We start from the raw sequence: 25,090 nt of genomic DNA, 5'->3' as shown, positions 1-25,090 counted from the left end.
TAACCCTTGAAAGTAAAGCAGATAGTTGAAGGTACCTACTTACCTCAGCACTGTGTCTTTTTGCTACTTTAGTTTGGAAAGTTCTGTATCATTTGTGACATATATGTTATACATATCTCATGTTAAATCATGGGATTATTTCTTATGCAAGATTAATAAACAATAATAGCCAGAACAACAGGGCTATGTTCCTGGGATTATCACGAAATGGAATTATAGTAGTCATCATTTATTGAACTCTTCTTTATGTAATAATAGAGATGGAGTTTTTGTTTAAAGTAATGATTGCATTGGATAAGCCATTAAATGCCTTCCAGCTTAACGAGTAATTTATGGATTGATGTTTTTTGTTTTGAATTTAATAACAGATATTTTGGTATGGATTCAGAACATCTGAGGATCTAATAAGCTGTTTAAACCTCTCTGAGCCTCTTTTTTCCTGTAGTTTAGTGTTAGACTAGTTGATTTCTATTGTCCGTTCCAGTTTTAAATTTTTGTGGTTCAGCAGATTTTTTTTTGAAAGACGGGCATCTCATTTTGAAAGGTAATGCCATTCTATTTAGATACATTGCGTGTTTTGGATTTTAATGTTAGATTCAGTCCAGATTAAGTTTTCCATATTAAAACTAGTGACTGTTCCTGATCAGAACTTAGTATATCTGGGATATGAGAAAGTTGACATGTAATTCTTATTAGAATATTTGATTATAAATTTGATATGTTATATGTTTTTAGAAAACTGGAAAAGAGTGTAGTTGTAATAAAATTATCTTAGAAACATTAAAATATATTCAGCTAAATGTGAAGGATGTTAATAATTTTTTCAGTTTCTTTTCAATGATCACTTCCCTGAAGACATACAACCTTTAGAATTTAAAATAGTCAATTGAAACTGTACAGTTTTATGCTGGACATTAGCAACAATGTTGGGTACTCAATTTTTCTTACTTTTTAAACAAACTAAGGCTCAGAGATCTTGAGTAATTTGCCAGGGTGTTCCTGATACTATTTGATAAATAGAGCCAGAATTTCAAACCCAAGAGTTAGAATTTTAAAACTCAGTGTGTTTCATTCCAAAATTGTATTCTTTCCTCAGGTTGTCAAATTTAGTTGTGTTTGAGAATAAGTAGCTTTTAAAAAACTACTGTTGCCTAATGAGCAGCATGGTGACTCTAGTTAATAATAATGTATACTTGAAATTTACTGATAGATCTCAGGTCTTCTCACCACACACAAAGAAGGTAGCTATGTGAGGTGATGGATGTAATTTTGTTACAGTGTATACGTATATCAAAAATCACTTTTTACACCTTAAATATATGCTATTTTTATTTATCTAATAAATAAAACCAGAAAATCAATCTAATAAAAAAGCTAAAGCTTTCCATTCCCCCCCGCAAAAACAAAGCTCTAAAGATAACCTGTTTTTGTGATAATCAGTAGATCTTGTGGAATGTCTCAGGTATGTTCTAAAAGCTTCAGAAGTCTTATGATTAATCAGAATAGCACTCTGTGTTATCACTTCTCAGGCTTCAAAACGCATACAAATCACCTGAAGATCTTGTGAAAATGCAGATTCTGGTTAAGTAGGTCTGTATTTCTGAGGAGCTCTGAGATGACATAATTGATGGAAACCCCTTGCATCCATACTATGAGTAGTAGTAATCTGTACTAGGTGATACTTGAGTTATGATTTGAACTTTTGGCTATAATTTCTGTGAAGGCTGATCCACTCACATTTCTGTGAATGTTAATGATAAATTTGATATAAGTGTTACGTGACTTTGTATTTCTGCTTGAGCTTTCCTCCCTATGTTAGAGTAGCAAGTTATAAAATGTTGAGTTAAGCTTTAATATCATTCAGCTGTATCCTTTAATCACATACTTTTAATTGATTTGAAAATAGCAAAGTCCAGGTAAAGTCCTACTTAAACATGATCTTACCAAGTTTCTTCTTACAGTTATGTGTTTTGTTTGGTTTTTATAGTTTGATGAAAAGTTTCTAAGAACTCATCCTGGTAGCATCCATTTATTACTCGTCCATTTCTTCATGAAAGCAAGTATATTAGTTCCCAACTTTTAATCCTTTTTTTGAATGTTTTAAAGGCAATGTCAGTACAGCTGTATTCAAAATGTATGTTGTGTAGAGGAAGAGAAGCATTTTCACAGAGAAATGTCTGCCCTTTTCAGGTTGCCCAGCACCACCTCTGCCATCTGTTATGTCCCCCAGCAGGGTGGCAGCTAGCCGACTGACTCAACAAGGAAGTGATTTAATTGTTCCTGCAGGTATTCACTGCACTGGCTGGATAAAGCCCTCCTTGCTACTGCTGAAGCTAAACTAACTCACTCAGTTTCATATCGCTTGCTTTATATTCTTAGGTGTGTGTTATTCTGGCTTTTCTGGTGACTGCTTTTTTTTTTTTTAACAATAAGGAAAGTAATCTCTCTAGCCATAGCTTATCTTTCTGGCTTTTCAAAGTTTATTAGGTGCAATCTCAAACATGAAATTTAAGTAACTTTATGAGAAAAAAGCACTATAAAGTTTGATTCATTTTTAATCTACCTTTCTTTTCTTTGCTCTGGAAAATGTTACTTTACTTATTTGATCCTGAACTCTCAGCTTTGCAGCTCTGCCATCTGTTTTCAGTTAAATAAAACAGGACTTTCAACAGTTGGGTTGTTCATTATTTGGAATGAATCAAGTGGAAAAGGTTGTGTCTTCCTGTTTTCAACTTTGACTTAACAACTAGTTGTCAAATTGCATCAAAATACTATGTAATTTTCCAGTTATGCCCAGTGAAAAGTACTGGGAAAAACCTATTTCTTTGCAATGGATTTGCTTTTCACTTTAATATTGCTGGACTATAAAAACAGGGCAAAAAGTAAACTCTGTGTTTCTTTTTACATTAAATGTTAATATTTTATATTTTGTTTATGTGAGAATTTTGTAAGTTCTTAAATGCATTTGATTTTATATACTGTTCTCCTTCTTAGATTATATAAAACTGTGGTAAAGCCTGGCCTGGCTATAGGGGTGAGAGAAGAAATTTTTGCCGACTCTAACCTTCTAAAACCATTTTATAAAATGTTTTCTCTTGTCTTTTTTTAAAATTGTTATTTTAAAATTATGATATCTATATTCCAAGTTATTAGCATCATAAATGTTACTAAATATGTTCTTCTGTGAAAAGTATTTTACTATGAGAAACTGTATAGCTGTGGAGTTGCTGTTATGTCCTAATTTCTTAGTTGTTGGGGTAACGCATTATCAGGGCCTTATACTGCTTGTATTAATTATGGCTTTGGGGGAAGTGCTGGGTTTCTTGAGAAAAAGCTGAGGCACAATGTAGGTCTTGTTTTAACAAAACCTCATATACTACAGTAAGATATTTTTAATGACTGTCTAAAGTTATAGTATTTTTAAATCCTCCAAAATTTTTGTAACATTCTGTTGTTGCTCTCTTCTCTGTAGTATAATGAAAGGAGGTCACTGTGAAGAGTGTGAGTGAGCCTTTCAGATTTTTAATGACAATTCTTTAAGAATCATTAGGTTATAAGGTAAATTGTGGAAATTTTATTTTCCTTGAAGTAAATAGCAGTTTAGAGAAGAAGGCCTATTGCAGCATTTTTTTTTTTCTTTTAAGAAGATAGACAAACCAAAGAAAATTTTTTTTACAGTTTCAGGAAATCATCCTTAAAATGATTTCAAGAAGTTCTGGTCCTTTACTTTGTGGGAACCTCCTTATTTCTTTAAATGCATAAGTAGTTTAATTTGAACTGCATCTGTGTTTTGTTTTCTTTCTACTTGTCTGTGTAGTTTGCATTTTTATGTTTTGTTCTGATGTTACAGGTGGCCAAAGAACGCAGACAAAAAGTGGGCCAGTTATTCTAGCAGATGAAACTAAAAATCCTGCAATGGAAAAGTTAGAACTTGTTAGAAAATGGAGTCTAAATACCTACAAGGTTTGTAATTTTTTTTAATGTTTCCACCCCAAGTAGCTCTAAGAATTTCATTCGAATATTACTCAAATTATTATTTTGCAATTATATAAATGTATAGGAGAGAATAATGCTCTTTAAACATAAATATACAATTAAAAATATTTTGTCTTACTGATCTTTGCATAAATGTAGTTTAAAAAGTCAGTAGGTTGAGTTCTAAAAAGAGCTACTGAAGTTCTTATTAATTGACAGATAACACATAATTAAAGAAGAGATATGTCTGGGAGCACATTTAGCTGTAGAACTGCCATAGATATGTTTGTCACAACCTCCATCTTTTTGATACTTTATAGCAGCGGAATGTCAAGAGGTATATTAGTTTTCCAAAGTTTGGAATTCTCTGATCTTATTGTAATAACTAAGCACTAAACTGTACACATAGTATATGAGTTAGATTTCAAAGGTTTATTGTTGTTAAGTGCATTGCTTCAGAGTAAGTATTGATTACTTTTCTTACATTCTCCTAAAGTAAATAAGCAAAATTTACTCTGAAGCAATACAGCTATATTTGATGTGTTACAAATAGAGAGCTCAAACCCCAAATTAGTACCTTTGAAACTTAACAGGGATGAGACAGTAGAATTCATAGAATAGTTAAGTGGATGAAAACCCTAACAGTTCTATTTAGAGCTCAGTGTTAACACTCGCTCTCTTTGTGAATTGGTAGTGGGCCTAGTGGTTTGTAAATCAGGAATTGTCTGTATTTTTATACAGGAGTCTCTTATGTATCTTCTAAAGAGTAATACAGAAGTGCATTTATTTTTTCAGTTAGTATTTTTGAAGTATGATCTTCAGTTTTCCACAAAAGTACAGGTTTTCTTAAGATGATAAAAGTGCCCTGAAACTGCTGCATGAAACTTTCCAACAATGATTTAGCTCATGTCCGTGCAGAGCTGAGAAATGCCAGTGGCAGCCATCAGAACTCGACGCCTGCCGGGCTCTTCTCGACTTCAGGATACGCTGTGTGCCTATTGCGCCTTTCGTTCTCAGGGACGTGGGTTCTCTCATTCCATGAATACTGTGTTTCCTTTGGTACTCCTTCGTATCGCAGCAGTTCATCCAAGTATTCAGATGTCTACTTCATCTCCTCACTGATCCCACGTGCCCAGTTAGTTATTAAATGGACTCTGCCTCCTTAATGTTGTTCGACTGTATCTTCGTCTCCATCTCACACTTCACAGCCGTGTGATAACCTCTTACACTACTGTAGTGGCTTCTCAACAAGTTATCTCATCATGCAGCTTCTGCTCTGCCTGGCATGGTTCATTTTGCTTAAGTCCTTCGCTTGGTCCCCGTCTACACTTCCATCTTTATCCTGCTGCTCCTCTCTCCCACCCGCAGAGCTTGTGGTCCATACCAGCTTCTCCAGAGGGTTCCTAAACAAGCTGTGCTTTCTCATGCCTCTGCAGCTTTGTTCACGGGCTGTATTAGCCCACTGCCTGAAATGCCCCTTCATACTCCCTTTCATTTCACTTGTTTATCTTTCATACCAGACTGAGCCTCACTTATTTATTAAATACGTTTATTCAGCCGTTCCATTGTTCATTTATTCCTGAAATTTTAGCCACACATTTTGAGCCTAAAGAATACAGGTCTTTTTTTTTTTTTTTAAGTACATATGTCTTTATATGTTGTGTGTTTTCTTAAAGCGATTATGCTCATTAAATACATTAATAATGATTTACAAAAAAATTAGTACTACTACTTTTGATTTGCCTGTGTGACAAATTACGCTAACCCCCACCCCCCCCCCAGACTTCTTTCATTTACAATCTTATTTTTTAACCAAATCCTAATAATCCTAATTTTACAATTTATCAAGTTTAATTTTTTGTCATTTTGGACTTCCTCTCTTGTTGCAGTTGTGTTTTCCTTGTTGCTTATCTTTTTTTTTTTCCTGTATGTGTGTGTTTATCAACTGTTCTTTTCTTCTTTTACCTCTACAGTAATCAGAGTTGAATCATTATTAGTTTATAGTTATCTCTACCTTAACATGGGACTTCCCAGGTTGCTCAGATGGTAAAGAGTCCCCCTGCAATGCAGGAGACCCAGGTTTGGTCCCTAGGTCAGAAAGATCCCTTGAAGAAGGGAGTGGCTACCCACTCCAGTATTCTTGCCTAGAGAATTCATGGACAGAGAATTCATGATCCACAGGAGTCCATAGGGTTGCAAGGAATGGGACACGACCTAGCAACTAACATTTTCACTTCTTTTCTACGTTAACATACCACATTCAGATTTTCTGTTATTGAAAATAACCAAACTTCATAATGTATACACATGACATCGTACTGTGTGAAGGAGTTCTCATTCTTTCAGAGTGATTTTATTTTTAACTGAAAAATTGTTTTCATCAGAATAATTTGTATATCTCAATCTAAGTCAAAAGAGAGAAAGTCCTAGCTTAACGTGATTTTATGGAGCTTGTAGCTCAGTGTGTCTGGACTGACATACAACTCTGTTCTTCTGGCTTTTTGACCTTTTTAGTCCAAATTATGAGCTGACATAGGACATTCATTGTTATCAGGATAATCTTTCAAGTGTTGATTCTGATTTGTGCTCATTACCTATCATACTCTGAGGAATTTGATTCTGGCTGACTTTGATCCTCTTTCATAGACTTCAGTTTCTTCATGATTTTTGTTTTTAATTTCTTCTGTCTGTTTCTGTTCTCTGGCAGACACCTTAAAGCTTTTACTCAAAGAGAATATTAGCACTTCTTTATTGGTGTTTAATAAAGGAAGTGCTAATATTGATCCCAAGATTAGTGTAGTGATTAAAACCAAATATGTAATAGAAGTGATTTTAAGTTTAGGCCTTGAACCTATTAAGTATTATTTTAATCTACCTGATTACAGTTTGAATCCAAAATTTATTTATTTTCTTATTTTTTCTCATCTGCAGGAATCAATATAAATAATAAACTCTGGTTTGCCATTTTTGTTCATTTTTGTGTTTTGCAAATACAGGGTACTTGTAAAAGTCTATCTTATTTTTTTAAGAATAATCTCAGTTTTAGTACTCAGACCTATTAATGTCTCTTCCAAACATTAAATTCTTTACAAAATGTTTTAAGAACTTGCTACCAGTATTCATAGAAAGAAAGTGAAGTCGCTCAGTCGTGTCCGACTCTTTGCGACCCCATGGACACCAGGCTCCTCTGTCCACGGGATTTTCTAGGCAGGAGTACTGGAGTGGGTTGCCATTTCCTTCTCCAGGGGATCTTCCCGACCCAGGGATCGAACCCAGGTCTCCCGCATTGTAGACAGACGCTTTACCGTCTGAGCCACCAGGGAAGTCCTCAGTCGTGTCTGACTCTTTGAGACCCCTTGGACTATATAGTCCCTGGAATCCTCCAGGCCAGAATACTGGAGTGGGTAGCTTTTCCCTTCTCCAGGGGATCTTCCCAACCCAGGGATGGAACCCAGGTCTCCACATTGCAGGCAGATTCTTTACCAGCTGAGCCACCAGGGAAGCCCGAACCAGTGTTCATACCTTTAGCAAATTAATATTTGTTGACTTAAAGCCAGTATCTTTTAAACTTTCATTCCTGGCTTTCTTACCATATTGTCTTATTTATTTACTGGTTTTTCTGTTTCCACTGTTCAGCTTCTGCTATTTACTTTTATGCTCCCTTCTTCCCTATCCTTAACAACTTTAACATAGTATCTGTCTTTTGCTGCCATTAGCTTATTCTTTTCCTTGTACCTAATTGTTTTATTCTAAGCTCTTGGTGCTATTTAAATACTAATAGTATCCAGTGATTATCTTGTAAATTCATGATCTGTACGGTGGAGATTCATGGTATTTTATACACTATTTGTCATTATTCTATCCTCTCCCAAGTAGGAGATCTCCGCAGAGCAGTGATTACTTTTGCTTCTTCCTGCCTGTTTAACCTGGTTCCACTTGTCCTTAATTTATATGGAAGGCTGAGCAGGACCGCAGGTCACGGCAAGTCATCTGCATTTCCAGGGGCTTTGGAGAAGCGTAAACTGAGAACTTTTAGTTGTCTTCTGTTTTAAACTTACTTTATGATATATACTGACCTTCAATTTTGCACTTCAGTTTCAGTGTTTACTAGGAAGCGACTTAAATAAAATTCTGGTTTTTTAGTGGTCATGTGAGAAGCCTGCTTCGGGACCCTGATGAGTGGAGAAATGCCTAGTAACTTGGTTTCTCACTGCAGCTTTCTTTGCAAAGTTCCACATAGGCTGTCTGTAGCATTCTCACCTCCTGCTGACTTAGATTTCCTTGAGAGTGGCTAGTCATCTGTACTGGAATGTAAGCTCTGTAAGTTCAGTTTCGAAACTTGTTTAAGGCGTCCAGATTTGATGCCTTACACTCTGGCCTTACTTTTCCCATGGCCATGGCTTCCTGGAAAGAAAAATTTCCTCATTGAACCTTTGACCTTGCTGTCTGCTCATCACCACTATTTCTGTAAAAAATGACCACTCAGACAAAAGTAGACATTTCTTTCATTTTCCTAGTCTGCCAAGTTCCTTCACTGAATTTTGGCTTCTTGATTTTCAACAGACTATTATATCTGGGTTGCTATGGAAGGTACCACATGCTTTGGCTTAAGAGTAGGTAAATGCCTCTGATAATATTCTATTGCATAGGGAAAATCCCTGTGTGGAAGAAAAGTGGAAATGAGTGGTATATCTTGATCTTGTTACCGTTTCAAATATTACTTGCTGATGTTTCTCTCATTAAAATCACAAAGTCTGCAGTTAAACATTCTCTTTATATGTTTTTCATCTCCAAAGAGTGTTTGTATGTTTTCCATAAAAATAGTTTTATCCCTTCTTTGAGTTTGGCCTTTGATCTTCCTATCATTTTCTATATAGTTAATTTGTCTACTTTTTTTTTAAGAACTCCTTTATTAAAAAATGTTTATTTGTAAAGATCCTTAATTGATTATAATAGAGAGTGTCAGGTAATTCATTTCAATTTTAAATAGAAAAATGTAAGTAACATATATGTTAACATTAAAAGGATAAATAATACATTTATATTTGTTGACAAGGAAAAGTTTCAAGATATTTGTTCTTAGAAAAATGCTCTGAATATTATGTATAGCATAGCATAGTCTCATGTTTACTTTAAAAATATTACAATGTGATTATATAGGTTTAAAGAAGAGTCTAATTAATACTTTTCTACTATCTAGTCAAATTAAAGGAAGAGGACATTCATTTTTATTTCATTCATTATTTTCACTTATACAACAACTACTAATTCTGTAACCAAAACTTTAAAAGACATGATAAAATAACAAATTGGCAAATTTTAAAAATTGCAATGTTTATTTACTACTTTTTAGAGTACTTTTGTTAACTTTAAATGATAATGATGATATTAATGCCCTGTATGGTTGGCTCTGATAATATATTGTTGAGTGGTAAACTGAAAACTATAATCTCTTGTATCATTTCTGGGGCAGAAACAGAATACTGTAGAATAGAGTAACATAGTTTAATACTGTTTTATCTAGGCAAAAGTAGAAGAAGAATTCAGAAATCTCTAATCTCTACCTCCTCTGTCCTTCCCCCTTCCCTTCTCTCCACCCCCTCTTTTTTCTTTCTCCTTCCTTCCTTCCCTTCGTTCTTCCTGCTCACACACACATACACAGCTATTTAAGGGAAAGCTAGAAGGGAAAAAAGCATTTGAAACTGATAAGAGAGTAGGATTTTTGGTATTATTCCTATATTAATAGTCCAGTATTCTTAAACCAATGCTAAGTATGTCAGTTGTTTTAAATCATCTACCAAAATGCACAAAGCTTGAAATATGATTACATGAGAGAACTCATCTGGCAGTATATAAATTAGCTAGGTAAGTTTTAAAAATTTCTCTGATGAGTAATAGTTAATAAGCATGATTGGTAAATTTACTTTCTGAGTCCTGATGAACGTCCAAACGGGACTGAAAGTTTGCAGTTTGTTAGGCTGGCTTGTTTCAAGCCAGAAATGGTGTATACCCTTCACTTCAGCATTTGCACTTTGGATTACTGCTTTTATCTTTTGTTCTTTTTTTTTCCCTAAACAAAATACATCTTTCTACTTTTAGTGCACTCGACAAATTATCTCTGAGAAGCTGGGCCGTGGATCAAGAACTGTGGACCTTGAACTTGAAGCTCAGATTGATATATTAAGAGATAACAAGAAAAAATACGAAAATATTCTAAAACTGGCTCAGACCCTGTCGACCCAGCTTTTCCAGATGGTGCATACCCAAAGGCAACTTGGAGATGCATTTGCTGACCTGAGTTTAAAATCACTGGAACTCCATGTAAGATTATTTGAAATAACTGTTGGAGGGGAAAGGGGTGAAAATGGCAATAGGAGTGTTCTAAGAGGCAATTTGTTACATTTCTGATTTGTTGAACTCTTAATAAAATTGGAATCTTGTGGTATTCTTTTAAGATATTTTATATAATTTTCAAGAAGGCCCAGCTGACTTTTGTCAAAATACTGATCCAAAGAAAATGTCAGCTGGAGTTTTCAGGGAAAGGGAACTTGGTTAGAGAAAAGGAAAAAGAGTACTCAGACTGCTTGAGCCTAGAAAGAATCATATATAATCATGTAAATAACTGGGTGTGGGTAAAAAGTAAATTCAGGCACCTGTTGAAAATCTTGGGGCTTCCCAGGTGGTGTTAGTGGTAAAGAATTTGCCTGCCAATGCAGAAGACACAGGTTCGATCCCCTGGGTCAGGAAGATCCCCTGGAGGAGAAAGTGGCAACTGTCTCCAGTATTCTTGCCTGGGAAATCCCCTGGCCAGAGGAGCATGGCAGGCTGTCGTCCATAGGTTTGCAAAGAGTTGGCCACAACTGAAGCAACTTAGCACAGCATGTTGAAAATCTCTTACCTAGTCTCTGAATGTCCTAAACAGTACTTAACTTGACTTGATTTGTGATACACTTTTACTGAAATCATTAGTATGAATTTTAGAATGAAATTGTTTTTCTGTGTATATCTATGTAAGTATGCAGCAGAAAGCATTATTAATTTCTCACGCTATCTTTTTTTTGGCTCCTCTCTGTTGCTGCATGTGGGTTTTCTCTAGCTGCAGCAAGCAGGGGCTCCTCTGTAGTTGTGGTGTGCTGGCTTCTCACTGCGGTGGCTTCTCTTCCTGGGAGCACGGGCCCTGGCGTGCACAGGCTTCAGTAGTTGCAGCCTGTGGGTTCACTAGTTGTGGCAAACGGGCTTAGTTGCTCTGCCACATGTGAGATCTTCCTGGACCAGGGATAGAACCTATGTCCTCTGAATTGCAAGGTGGACTCATAATCACTGGGCCACCAGGGAAGTCCCATCTGATGATATCTTAAATTACTCCTTTTATATCTTTTTTTCCTCACCTGGAGCCAAAAGATGTAGAAATCCCTTTTCTACGAAAATCCCCTACAGACTAATAACTTGAGAAGTTAATTTAGAGCGTTAAATTATTTGTTAATAATCTAGAATCTTGGACAAAGAAAGTTTGGCTAGAGATGACAATATTGAGATAAATATTGAGATTCACTTCTAACTGAGTCACTGACAAAAAGAAGAATGAAACTAATATTTAGGAAGATGAGTTATAGCAGCTGTTATTACTCAGTATCCACAATTTCAGTGTGATGGGTGGGGTGGTTTTTAGCCATTATATCATGTAATTTCTCTAATAATACTGGAAGAAATGTTATCCTGATTTTATAGATGAGGAAATTGAGGTCAGGATGGTTAGGTAGTTTTTATAAAATCATGAAAAACAAAAGATGTAAGTGGAATTTATATTCAGGCCTTTCTGTCTCTTTCTGATCTCTGCCTGTCTCTTTAAGTGAAACCTTTAGAAGGTGTGACCCAGAAAAAAATCCCCACAGTATGGAAAATGATCAGAGTAGAGGGTCTGGGGAAGTACAGCAGTGTTATCAGTGATGCTACATTGACTAGAGTCTATTAGATTATAATACTTAACGCCAGTTGGGGACTTACTATACATCAGATACAGCTCTAAGTTGCTTACATATGTGTTATAGCTCATCTAATGCTCAGTCTTAGTTAGTAGTACTTTTATTACCTTTCTTTTAGATATGAAGTCCTTTAAAAAAAAAAAAATGAAGGGTTACTCCTCCGTATTCGAGTCCATTGTTGTTATTGTTCAGTTGCTAAGTCATGTCCAGCTCTTTGCAACCCTGTGGACTATAGCACACCAGGTTCCTCTGTCCTCCACTGTCTCCCAGAAGTTGCTCTAATTCATGTCCATTGAGTCAGTGATGCTGTCTGACTGTCTAATCCTCTGCCACCCCCTTCTCCTCCTGCCTTCAGTCTTTCCCAACATCAGAGTCTTTTCTAGTGAGTTGGCTCTTCCCATCAGGTGACCAAAGGATTGGAGCTTCAGTATAGTCCTTCCAATGAATATTCAAGTTATTTCCTTGAGAATTGACTAGTTTGCTCTCCTTGCAGTCCAAGGAATTCTCAAGAGTCTTCTCCAGCACCACAGTTCAAAAGCATCAGTTCTTTGGCACTCTGCCTTCTTTATAGTCCAACTCATATACATACATAACTACTGGAAGAACCATAGCTTTGAATATATAGACCTTTGTTGGTAAAATGATGACTCTGCTTTTTAATACACTGTCTATGTTTGTTGTAGCTTTTCTTCCAAGGAGCAAGCATCTTTTAATCTCTTAGCTGCAGTCACCATCCATAGTGATCTTGTTGTCCAAGAAAATCAAGTCTATCACTGTTTTCACTTATTCTCCTTCTGTTTGCCATGAAGTGATGGGACTGGATGCCATGATCTTAGGTTTTTGAATGTTGAGTTTCAAGCCAACTCCTTCACGCTGCTCTTTGACCCTCATTAAGAGTCTTTTTAGTTCCTCTTCATTTTGTGCCATTTGAGTGATACCATATGCATATCTGATGTTGTTGATATTTCTCCTGGCAGTCTTGATTCCAACTTGTGATTCATCCAGTCCAGCATTTCGCATGATACACTCTGCATCGAAGTTAAATAAATAAGGTGATATTATACAGCCTTACTCCTTTCCTAATTCTGAACCAGGCCAATGTTCCAGGTCCAGTTCTAACTATTGCTTCTTGAACCACATACAGGTTTCTCAGGAGACAGGTAAGGTGGTCTGGTATTCCCATCACTTGAAGAATTTTCCACAGTTTGTTGTGATCTGCACAGTCAGAGGGTTAAGTGTAGTCAGTGAAGCAGAAGTGGATGTTTTTCTGGAGCTCCTTTGCTTTCTTCACAATCCAATGAATGTTGGCAGTTTGATCTCTGGTTCCTCTGCCTTTTCTAAACCCAACTTGTACATCTGGAACTTCTCAGTTCATGTACTGCTGAAGCCTAGCTTGAAGTAACTTGAACATATACTAGCTAGCATGTGAGATGAGTGCAATTGTGCAGTAGTTTGAGCATTCTTTGGCATTGCCCTTCTTTGGGATTGGAATGAAAACTGACCTTTTCCAATCCTGTAGCCACTACTGGGTTTTCCAGGTTTGCTGGCATATTGAGTGCAGCACTTTAACAGCATCACCTTTAGGATTTGAAATAGCTCAATTGGAATTCCATCACCTTCCCTAGCTTTGTTCATAGTAATGTTTCCTAAGGCCCACTTGGCTTCACACTTAAGGATATCCAGTTCTAGGTGAGTGACCACACCGTCATGGTTATCTAGGTCATTAAGACCTTTCTTGTATAGTTCTTCTGTGTATTCTTGCCACCTCTTTTTAATTTCTTCTACTTCTGTTAGGCATGATAAAGGACAAAAATGGTAAGGATCTGTCCTTGTATGAAATGTTCCCTTGATATCTCCAGTTTTCTTGAAGAGATTTCTCATCTTTTCCATTTTATTTTCCTCTTATTTCTTTGCATTGTTCATTTAAGAAGTCCTTCTCATCTCTCCTTGCTGTTCTCTGGAACTCTGCATCCGTTTGGGTGTATCTTTCCCTTTCTCCCTTATCTTTTGATTCTCTTTCTTTCCTCGGCCGTTTGTAAACTCTCCTCAGACAACCACTTTGCCTTCTTGCATTTCTTTTTCTTTGGGATAGTTTTAGTCACTGTCTCCTGTACAGTATTACAAACCTCAGTCCGTAGTTCTTCAGCCACTCTATCAGATCTAATCCCTTGGATCTATTTGTCACCTCCACTGTATAATCATAAGGGATTTGATTTAGGTCATACCTAATCTTCGCCATCAGTGGTTGGGGCATAGACTTGCCTTACTTTGATGTTGAATGGTTTCCTTGGAAACGAACCATGATCATTCTGTCTTTTTTGATATTGCACCCAAGTACTGTATTTCAGACCCTCTTGTTGACTGTGAGGGCTACTCCATTTCTTGTAAGGAATTCTCGTCCACAGTAGATATAATGTCCATCTGAATTAAATTCTGCTATTCCTATCCATTTTAGTTCACTGATGCCCAAGATGTTGATGTTCAGTCTTTACATCTTCTGCTTGTCCACATCCAATTTACCTTGATTCATGGACCTAACATTCCATGTTCCTATCCATCATTGTTCTTACAGCATCAGACTTTACTTTCACCACCAGACACATCCACAGCTGCGCATCTTTCCGGCTTTGGCCTCGGCGCTTCATTCTTACCAGGAGTTGTTAGGAATTGCCCTTCACTCTTCCCTACTAGCGTATTGGACACTTCCGACCTAGGGAGCTCATCTGCCGGCATCCTACCTTTTAGCTTTTTCATAGGGTTCTCCAGGCAAGAATACTGGAATGGCTTGCCGTTCCCTTCTCCAGTGGACCACATTTGTCAGAACTCTGAACTATGACCTGTCTATCTTGGGTGGCCCTGCATGGACAGCATGGCTCATCATTTCATTGAGTTATACAGCCCCTTCTCTGGGACAAGGCTGTGATCCATGAGGGGTTTCAAGTCTGTTGGACCCAGATTTATATTTTAATAACTATTTCTTTTCTGTTTTTTTCTTAATTTTATTTTGTGTGTTTATTTTTTTTTAAATTTTTGGCTGTGCTGGCTCTTCATTGCTGCGTGGGCTTTTGGTGGCTTCTCTTGTTACAAAACACGGGCTCTAGAGTCCTCAGGCTTCAGGAATTGCCACACATGGGCTCAATAGTTATGGCTCCTGGGCTCCAGGGCACGGGCTCAGTAGTCGGGCTCCTGGGCTCCAGGGCACGGGCTCAATAGTTACGGCTCCTGGGCTCCAGGGCACGGGCCCAGTAGTCGCCGCTCCTGGGCTCCAGGGCACGGGCCCAGTAGTCGCAGCTCCTGTGGCTCTAGGGCACGGGCCCAGTAGTCGCAGCTCCAGGGCACGGGCCCAGTAGTCGCCGCTCCTGTGGCTCCAGGGCACGGGCCCAGTAGTCGCAGCTCCAGGGCACGGGCCCAGTAGTCGCCGCTCCTGTGGCTCCAGGGCACGGGCCCAGTAGTCGCCGCTCCTGTGGCTCCAGGGCACGGGCCCAGTAGTCGCAGCTCCAGGGCACGGGCCCAGTAGTCGCCGCTCCTGTGGCTCCAGGGCACGGGCCCAGTAGTCGCAGCTCCAGGGCACGGGCCCAGTAGTCGCCGCTCCTGTGGCTCCAGGGCACGGGCCCAGTAGTCGCCGCTCCTGTGGCTCCAGGGCACAGGCCCAGTAGTCCGCAGCTCCAGGGCACGGGCCCAGTAGTCGCGGCTCCTGTGGCTCCAGGGCACGGGCCCAGTAGTCGCAGCTCCAGGGCACGGGCCCAGTAGTCGCCGCTCCTGTGGCTCCAGGGCACGGGCCCAGTAGTCGCCGCTCCTGTGGCTCCAGGGCACGGGCCCAGTAGTCGCAGCTCCAGGGCACGGGCCCAGTAGTCGCAGCTCCAGGGCACGGGCCCAGTAGTCGCCGCTCCTGTGGCTCCAGGGCACGGGCCCAGTAGTCGCCGCTCCTGTGGCTCCAGGGCACGGGCCCAGTAGTCGCAGCTCCAGGGCACGGGCCCAGTAGTCGCAGCTCCAGGGCACGGGCCCAGTAGTCGTGGCTCCTGGGCTCCAGGGCACGGGCCCAGTAGTCGCGGCTCCTGAGCTCACAGACTTAGTTGCTCTGCAGCATGTGGGACCTTCCTGGACCAGAGATTGAACCCGTGTTTCCTGCATTGGCCGATGCATTCTTTATCACTGGCCACCAAGAAAGTTAGAGGACTGAGTTTTAATTTTTGAGTTTCTTATTTGAGCATTTCTCTTTGGAAGGATTCATATTTTAGGACTTTTATTCTTTCTTAGAGATCTTCCAATGATAAATTTACTAATTCTTAAAAATAGAATAAAATGTTTTATCTTGCAACTACCATATGAGTCCATTGGAGATCAAATACACAGTATGGGATCTTAATGATCTTACTTTCCCATATCTGAAGACATTTTGCTGTTTCATCATCTTAGGAATTATTTCATTATTACTCATCAGTTTTTTTCTACCATGTTAAAAATGAGTAAGATAACAAGAAAACAAAAGAATGACAGCATTGCCTAGAAGAATTACATAACAGTGAGATAAACACTGTTTTGTTTGCATTACCAAAAGGAAATCTGGAGAATAGTCTTTTATTTTTTTTCACTTGAAATTTAGAAGTATTTTTAACAAGGTCAGAATTCTCAAAATAAATGATATACCTCATATATTCAGTTCTAAGCTTGATACAATCAAAGTTTTTATTCAGTCAGATATGTTCTTGATAATCAGTTAATTAATCAAACGTAGACTGGAAAGCTTTCTCTGCTGAAAATTTAGTTAGTCCTTGCTGTCCGTATGTTAAGGAGTCGTGTGTAATGTTTGCTAAGCCAAGACTCAGTTTACTCAGAGAGAATGAACTGGAACTAGTGTTGAGTGAGCCTTCCTCAGCCGTTTGTCCGGATGGACCTGAGCATGAGAGTCAGTTGGTCACTAGGTTTTTAAAGAAACGTGTATTGTTAATATTTATACTTTGGGGAGATTCAGTCAAAACACAAAAATTGTAGTCTATTTTATGTCTGAAAGTCTTAGCCAATTGTTACCTAATTTGGTTGTGAAAGTTAAAGCCTCTCTGATTAATAATCTGCTATATTTTTCTTCTTAACAGCTGTGCTTACAGTATAATAGAAACAAAATGTGGAAATGAAAATATTCTTTCTAGTACAAAGTAGTTTAACTTTAAAATTATTTGATTTTAGCTGTACATCTAAGCTAATGACAGTTTGGTTTACTAGACTTTTTTGTAATTGTATAGCTAGTTGTGATTTAGATTCCTATTTATTTAAACATTGAAAGAAAAAACTTCTATAGCTAGATTTCTAAATCAAATATTTTCCTAATAGTGATGTGTCTGAGATTTTCTTTAGTCACATTTACTGATTTACAGCTGGATAAATTAAGGTGACTTTTTGTTTTTGTTTTAGGAAGAATTTGGCTATAATGCAGATACCCAGAAGCTGCTAGCTAAAAATGGAGAGACTCTTCTAGGAGCCATTAATTTTTTCATTGCCAGTGTAAACACTTTGGTGAATAAAACAATTGAAGATACATTAATGACCGTGAAACAGTATGAAAGTGCCAGGTAAGTATAGATTTTCATTATATCATTTGTTTTACAGGTGGTACATAATTCAGGTAAGATTTGGGGTTGCCAACAAGAGAAACCAACTCTGGTCAATATGAACAGAAAAAGAATGTGTTATTAGAATGTTGTAGGAGAGCCCACAGAGCTAATAAAAGGCAGGAGAACAGTTCTAGAAATGAACAAGAGCCAAAGCCAAAATAATGCCTCAGAAGAATCTCATTAGGGTTCTGATGCCTGGGTACCTCTGGTACTTGATGCCGCTACAGCTCACATAAATAAAAATTCCAAAGGCTCCTGAATACTTTGCTTCATTGCCTTAAGTGTATCCAGTTGAGCCTTGGTCATGTGCCCAAACCCTGCCTGTTTGGACTAGGAAGGTGGGGGAGCTCCCTGCTCCAGCTTTCTTGGCAGAGCATAGGGCCTTATTTCCCACCAGGTCGATAGCAGATGCCCTGTCTAATCTGGCTTGAGCCTGCCTTTTTAGCCATGGTGCTTCCCTGTAAGCAGTACAGTGCTTCTGCAACAGCCAGGTGCAGTTTCAGTTGCTTTTGAATATAGAAGCTCATTTCTGCCTCCATAATTTCATGTTCTTTATTCATATTATAACCAGTCTTCAGACTCTTCCAGATTTTATTTTTTACATAAATTATTTGCCTTGTATTCCCATGGTGCTTTATAATACAGTATTTTCATACTTTTTTTACACACCTCCACACACATGATTTCTCTGTCTCATAACCATCCTGTTAGGTAAACAAAATACATATTAATAGATGCTTAGAAATGTCTAAAATGCAGCAGATCTATGATAGCATCTTCCAACTTTTGATCCCAGACCCAGTTTTCTTCCCCCACTCATTTTTGTCCCTTTTCAGTTTTTTGTCTCTGAACACTTGATTTCTTTATTTTCTGTTATACTTTTTATAGCATAGCCAAAGATAGTACAAACTTTACCTTTTTAGTGTATAACTTTACTTTGTGACCTCTTGGTCTAGTTTAGTGATATGAAGTGCCTGTGGAAGTGCTAAATGTATCTAGTCTTTTTGCAGTTGAGTGCTTATTCTTAAGTATATGTGTCCTTATGCTTTATATAACTAAAAGCCCAAACCACATGGAAAGTTAACTGTTTTTTTTTAATTGATAGTAGTTGCTCAAAACGTTTTTGTACTTTATAAACACTTATATAGCTTCTTCAAGCTTTAAAAAGTTATTACCATGTTCTTTCAATAGCTTGACTTTTTGCACACACCTTCTTTCCTGAAATTTTGTTTATATTGACCTGTAGTTGGTTTATAGTATTGTTAGTTTCAGGTGCACAATAAAGCAGTTCAGCACACACACACACACACACATTCTTTTTCACACCCTTTCCCATTATAGGTTATTGTAAGATGCGGAATAGAGTTCCCTGGGCTATATGCAGTAAGTCCTTGTTGTTTATGTATTTCATACACACACACACACACACACACACACACACACACACAGATGTATATCTGTTAATTCCATACTCCCAATTTTTCTTTCTCCCCAGCTTTTCCCTTTGGTAACCATAAACTTGCTTTCAAAATTTGTGAATCTCTTTTTGTTTTGTAAATATGTTCAATTGTATCATTTTTTAGATTTCACAAATAAGTGATATATTTGTCAAGTAGGTGATGTGTAATATTTGTCTTTCTCTGTCTGACTTCACCTAGGATGGTAATGTCTAGATCCATCTATGTTGCTGCAAATGGCAGTACTTCATTATTGTTTATGGTTGAATAATAATTTTAATTTTTTAAGGAACATCCGTAGTTCTGCATAGTGGCTGTACCAGTTTCCATTCCCACTAACAGTGTAGGAGGGGTCCCTTTTCTCCACACTCCTCCTAGCATTTATTATTTGTAGAATCTTTTTGTTTGGTAGACTTTTTGATAATGGCCATTCTCACTGGTATGAAGTGATACCTCATTGTAGGTTTGATTTACATTTCTCTAATAATTAGAGATGTTGAGCATCTTTTCCTGACCCTGTTGACTATCTGGATGTTTTTGGAGAAATGTCTATGTAGATCTTCTCCCATTTTTTGATTGGGTTGTTTGTTTTTTTGTTATTGAGTTGTATGAGCTGTTTGTATATTTTGGAAGTTAAGCCATTGTCAGTCACGGTGGTCACCAGTATTTTCTTCCAGTCTGTAGGTTGTCTTTTCATTTTGTTTATGGTTTCCTTTGCTGTGCAAAAGCTTATAACTTTGATTAGGTCTCGTTTGTTTATTTTTGCTTGTATTTCTTTTGCCTTTGGACGCTGACCTAGAAGACATTGCTACAATTTATGTCAGAATGTTTTACCCATGCTCTCTTCTGGAAGTTTCATTGTGTCATGTCTTTTATTTAAACCGTTTTGGGTTTATTTTGTGTGTGGTGTGGGGGTGTATTCTAACCTCATTGGTTTACATGACGCCTTCTAGTTTTCTCAACATCAGTTTGCTGAAGAGACTCAGTTCTCCGTTGTATGTTCTTGCCTCCCTTGCCAAAGATTAATTGACCATAGGTGTGTGTGTTTATTTCTGGGTTCTCTATTCTGTTCCATTGATCCATGTGTCTATTTTTATGCTAATACCATGCTGTTTTGATTACTGTAGCTTTGTAGTATTATCTGAAGCCTGGGAAAGTTATGCTTCCTGCTTTGTTCTTTTTCCTCTGGATTGCTTTGGCAATTCTGAGTCTTCTGGAGTTCCATACAAGTTTTAGGATTGTTTGTTCTGGTTCTGTGAAAAAGGTCATGGATAATTTTAATAGCAGTCACATTAAATCTGTAGATTGCTTTGGGTAGTATGGCCATGTTAACAATTCTAATTCTTACAAACCAAGTGTATGGAATAGCTTTCCATTTCTTTGAATCATCTTTAGTGGCTTTATCAGTATTTTATAGTTCTCAACATATAGGTCTTTCGCCTCCTTGGTTAGGGTTACTTCATGTTTTTGTTTGTTGTTTTTGACCATTTTAAATGGGATTTTTTTTCTTTTTAAAAGGTTTGCTCACTTACTTCTGGCTGTGCTGGGTCTCTGTTGCTGTGTGTGAGTCTCCTCTGGCTGTGGCGAGCAGGCGGCGGGCTCGCTGTGGGCGGGCTTACTGTGGTGGCCTCTTGTGTTGCAGAGCACGGGCTCCGGGGAGTGCGGGCTGCAGCTGCTGCTCCTCATGGGCTCTGGAGTGTGCGCTCAGTGGTTGTGTGTGGGCTGAGTTGCCCCACGGCATGTGGGATCTTTCTGGACCAGGGATCAAACCCATTGCCTGTGTTGGCAGCTTGGCAGGTGGATTCCCAACCACTGGACCACCCGGGAAGTCAAGAATTTTTTTTTTTTGGAAAGTTTACTTTTGATCTTTGCATAAGAAGAGATACTTCTATCCTATGCTGTGTTTGTAGCTCTCATTTTAGTATTAACTTATCAGATTCTCAATGACTTGGAAAGGAAGGTCAAGACAAGTACTTGTGGTTGTCGGTAGGAGAAGGGCACAAATGGATCTATGTGCCTTATTTAAGTTTTGGACTTGGTTTTTTTTACTTTCCTTTATTGTTTGAAGAATTTAGTACTATAGTATTAAAATCAGAATATGGGGAAAAATGAAGAAATCTATCAGTATGATTTCACTCAGTAACATTGAAGGGATGTCTCAATAAAATATCCTTCAGTAGGGCTTCCTTCAGTAACATTTCTAGTAGTTGGTTTTCCAATCTCTGTTTAAATCCTTTCATGGATGCTGTCTGTGTTTTTCAAAGGATATATGTTTATGATGTTTATTTTTATTTCTATAAGCTGTTTCTTCTCCAAATCTGTCTATTCATTTTCATAGTATCCTGATTTGTTCATAATGAATACTCTTCCTTTTATCTTGTAATCATTTTAAACATTCTTATTTTCTAATCTAAAAGATTGTTCTAATATCTGTAGCTTTAAAGTTGAAATTTCTTTTGTTCTGAAAGTATCCCAGTTAAGGACTATGTGAATCTAGTTTCTGTCTACTTTGTAATTGTCCGCCTATCCTGATTTTTAAATATAAAGTATATTTTATTTGAAGCATATAATACCTTTCTCTTCAGCGTTTATTTCTAACATGTTTTTAAAAATGTTAACCCATATTAAAGAAAAATACATTAGATGTCACTTATCATACACAAAACATTTTATATTTGCAAAGGAGGAAAATAAGCCTCTAGAGGTTAAGTGATTTATTTACTTGGAACCGATTTCAAAGTCAAATGAAAATCCATGGGCTCCTGCCTTCTATTTTTGATTATCAGGCCTCAAACTTGAATTGGACTAATCTCAAATTTTCACATCTAATTTTAAAAAGTAGCTTTCACATCTTATGATGAGGAATCTGATTTAATGTATAATGTGATAAAAAAAAATCTCAATTTATCCAATAATATAGGTTAGTTTGAAATTTTTGAACTAAATTATCAATCAAGTTATATATATTGGATAGCTGGTTATCAGGAAACCTTTACACAACCTCGGTATATACTTTAAAAATCAACAATAATGACCTCACCCCATAATTTATTCTTGTATTGAAATTTCAGTATATGATTTCATTCATTAAGCTTCGCTTGGTAGTTAACTTTTCTGTGCCATTTTTAGAGAAGCTGAGGCATTGACTAGTTGTAACACTAAAACAATGCCTACTGAGGGATAACATTGAAAAAGAATCCCAGACTGAAAGTTTCTCAGTAGCTGAATTTTCTTCTCTGTCAAAACCAGAATTTATTGACTTTTAGGGGCAAGGGTCAGCTATTTGATCAGCACAGAAAGTGGCAGTTTAGGCAGATGTCTGGGTGGCCTTTTAACACTCCCTATTATGCATTGTACAAGTATTTCCTAGCTGTCTAGGGCTTCATGCATAGAAAATCTTGTGACAGCCTATTCAAGGCTTCTCCAGAGCAGCACCAACAAGGGAGCCAGTTGTGGTCAGGACTTTTCAGATGTGGACACCTGTTTCCTGTAAGTTTTACATAAGGCATAAAGTAACCAACTCTTACTAACTTAACTGGTATGGAATCAGTTCAGACTGGCAACCTTGAGGTGAAGAGGTGCATTTTGAAAACTGAGTATATTTCTCTTCCTGGTGGTAGTGAGCACTTTTAGCTCTTAGGGAAAGCTCTTAGGGAAAGTTTTACTTTGACACCATCTGCAAACTGGATGTAAAAATTAATGTCAGTATTATAACTTTGACTGTGTTTAAATTAATTGCCGTTATTTAAAGGTATACCCCATGGCAATGAAGAATATTTGTCTTCATGTTAAATCACCACACATTACTGTTTATTTTTGTTCTACTTATTTCTCTCATTTCTTACTGATTTTAGTATGTTTTCTTCAGTCCATCCCTCTTCTAATTTGGCTGAAATGATAAGCACTCTAGATAGATATTAGTTATTAGCAGGTGTCCTAAGTACTTTGTATATATGGATTTTGGTGGGGAAAAAAAATATGTTTTTAGATTATTATTCCCACTTCTGAAGCAGAAAATGAGAGCAAGAGGAAAAAAAAAAAGCTCAAGGCATTGAAGCCAGTGAAGAACAGAATGGTCATGCCGTTTGACCATTGAACCCATGAAATTTAACTAGCTATTACCATGATTAGTTCTGCCTCCTAAATTTTTAGTAACTCTCCACCTCTGTAGATTTACTATCATTGGTCATTGTCTTCCGAATTCAGTGACTCATTTCTCTTTTGCCCATAGTCTTCTAATTGGTTTCCTTCTGATTTCTTAATCTACTCTAGTCCATCCTCCATGCATGACTTTACCACTAAAGTCATCTTTCTGTCCTGAGCAAATATAACATGCCACTTTCCAAATCAAAGTTCTTCCATGGCTTTTTATCACTTGTCCCTGAATTCAATCTCATCTCTGTAGTAATGACCTGTATTATTGTTGTTCAGTCATTCAGTCACTCAGTCGTGTCTGACTCTGCATTCCCATGGACTGCAGCACGCCAGGCTCCCCTGTGCTTCACCGTCTCTTAGAGCTTGCTCAAACTCACATCCATTGAGTCGGTGATGCCATCCAGCCATCTCATCCTCTGTTGTCCCCCTCTCCTTCTGCCTTCAGTCTTTCCCAGCATCAGGGACATTTCTGATGAGTCAGCTCTTTGCATCAGGTGGCCAAAGGATTGGAGCGTCAGCTTCAGCACAGTCCTTCCAAAGAATGTTCAGGGTTGATTTCCTTTAGGATTGACTGCTTTGATCTCCTTCCTGTCCATGGGATGCTCAGGAGTCTTCTCCAACACCACACTTGGAAAGCATCGATTCTTCAGCGCTCAGCCTTCTTTATGGCCCAACTCTCTCATCCATACATGACTACTGGGAAAACCAAAGCTTTGAGTATATGGACCTTTGTCAGCCAAGTAATGTCTTCCTTTTAATATGCTGTCTAGGTTGGTCATAACTCTTCTTCCAAGGAGCAAGCATCTTTTAATTTTCACCATTCACAGTGATTTTGGAGCCCAAGAAAATAAAGTCCACCACTCTTTAGATTTTTTCCTCATCTATATGCCATGAAGTGATGGGTCTGTATAATATGATATTAGTTTTTTAAATGTTGAGTTTAAAGCCAGCTTTTTTACTCTCCTCTTTCACCTTCACCAAGAGGCTCTTTAGTTCCTCTTTGCTTTCTGCCATAAGGATGGTGTCATCTGCATATCTGAGGTTAATGATATTTCTCTCGGCAGTCTTGATTTCAGCTTGTGATTCATCTACCTGGGCATTTTGCATGATGTACTCTGAATATAAGTTAAATAAAGCAGGGTGATACTATATAGCCCTGACTCACTCCTTTCCCAATTTTGAACCAGTCTGTTGTTCCATATTTGTTTGTTATAGTCTGGCCTGTAGGTCCTGCTTAATCTCAATTCCACCTTCCTGCCTAATAACTAATTCCTTTTGTGATCTTATTCCAACTTCAGGTTGTGAGTTACTGAATTACTTGTCCAAAGTTTCATGGTATGTTACAAATCTATGCCTTTATGCATACTGTTCTCTTCCTGAAATGCTCTATCAATTTCCCAGCCCCAATCCATCTCAAAAACTCTTAACCATCCTTTAAAACTTGTTTTAATTTTCTCCTGAGATGCTTTTTCAGATTCCTGATTGATTCATCTTGATTTCCATCTTCCTTTCCCCGTGGCAGTATCCCTTATCTCATTTTGTTGTAGTTGTTTAAGAGCTTCTCTCCATCTAGACTGTTAACTTCTTGAAGATAAGCTGTGAAGATGGTAGATAAAGTCTTTGTTTATAGCACAGTGCCTGAAACTTACAAAGTTAGCACTTAGTATTTGTTGGGTGAATTGTATGATGAATGAACCAATGATATGCTTTTGACCTTGAAAGATGAAATTTATTAGATTCAATATGAGTTGAGAATAAATTGGGCTTGGTGTGAGGGAATCATGTTCTTTCTCGAGTCATATATATATTATAGAGTGTGTTTAATTTCCAAAATAGGAGATGCAAATTGTACTGTAGATAGTTTAATAAAGAGCTTTAGTTTTAGGGCATAAGTTTGTGTTGCTGATTTTGA

The 25,090-nt window shown here is 37.7% G+C and overlaps 1 protein-coding gene across 8 annotated transcripts in view; it reads left to right on the top strand.

Moving 5' to 3' along the window:
• Window positions 1-25,090, top strand: part of ARFIP1 (ARF interacting protein 1) — a 127,854-nt gene that overhangs the window by 70,463 nt on the left and 32,301 nt on the right. For 7 of the 8 annotated variants that reach the window (XM_020895787.2, XM_020895788.2, XM_020895785.2 and 4 more), the window contains 4 exons: window positions 2,191-2,286; window positions 3,851-3,963; window positions 10,075-10,296; window positions 17,367-17,524. In XM_020895787.2, coding sequence (XP_020751446.1) covers window positions 2,191-2,286; window positions 3,851-3,963; window positions 10,075-10,296; window positions 17,367-17,524 — 589 coding nt within the window. The remainder of the gene's footprint in view (window positions 1-2,190; window positions 2,287-3,850; window positions 3,964-10,074; window positions 10,297-17,366; window positions 17,525-25,090) is intronic. The other variant, XM_020895792.2, reaches the window with a different exon arrangement.

The sequence above is a fragment of the Odocoileus virginianus genome, chromosome 12, assembly GCF_023699985.2.
Source record: "Odocoileus virginianus isolate 20LAN1187 ecotype Illinois chromosome 12, Ovbor_1.2, whole genome shotgun sequence".
Lineage (NCBI taxonomy): Eukaryota > Metazoa > Chordata > Mammalia > Artiodactyla > Cervidae > Odocoileus > Odocoileus virginianus.
The sequence above is the reverse complement of the archived record's forward strand: the minus strand, read 5'-3'. Positions and strand labels throughout refer to the sequence as shown.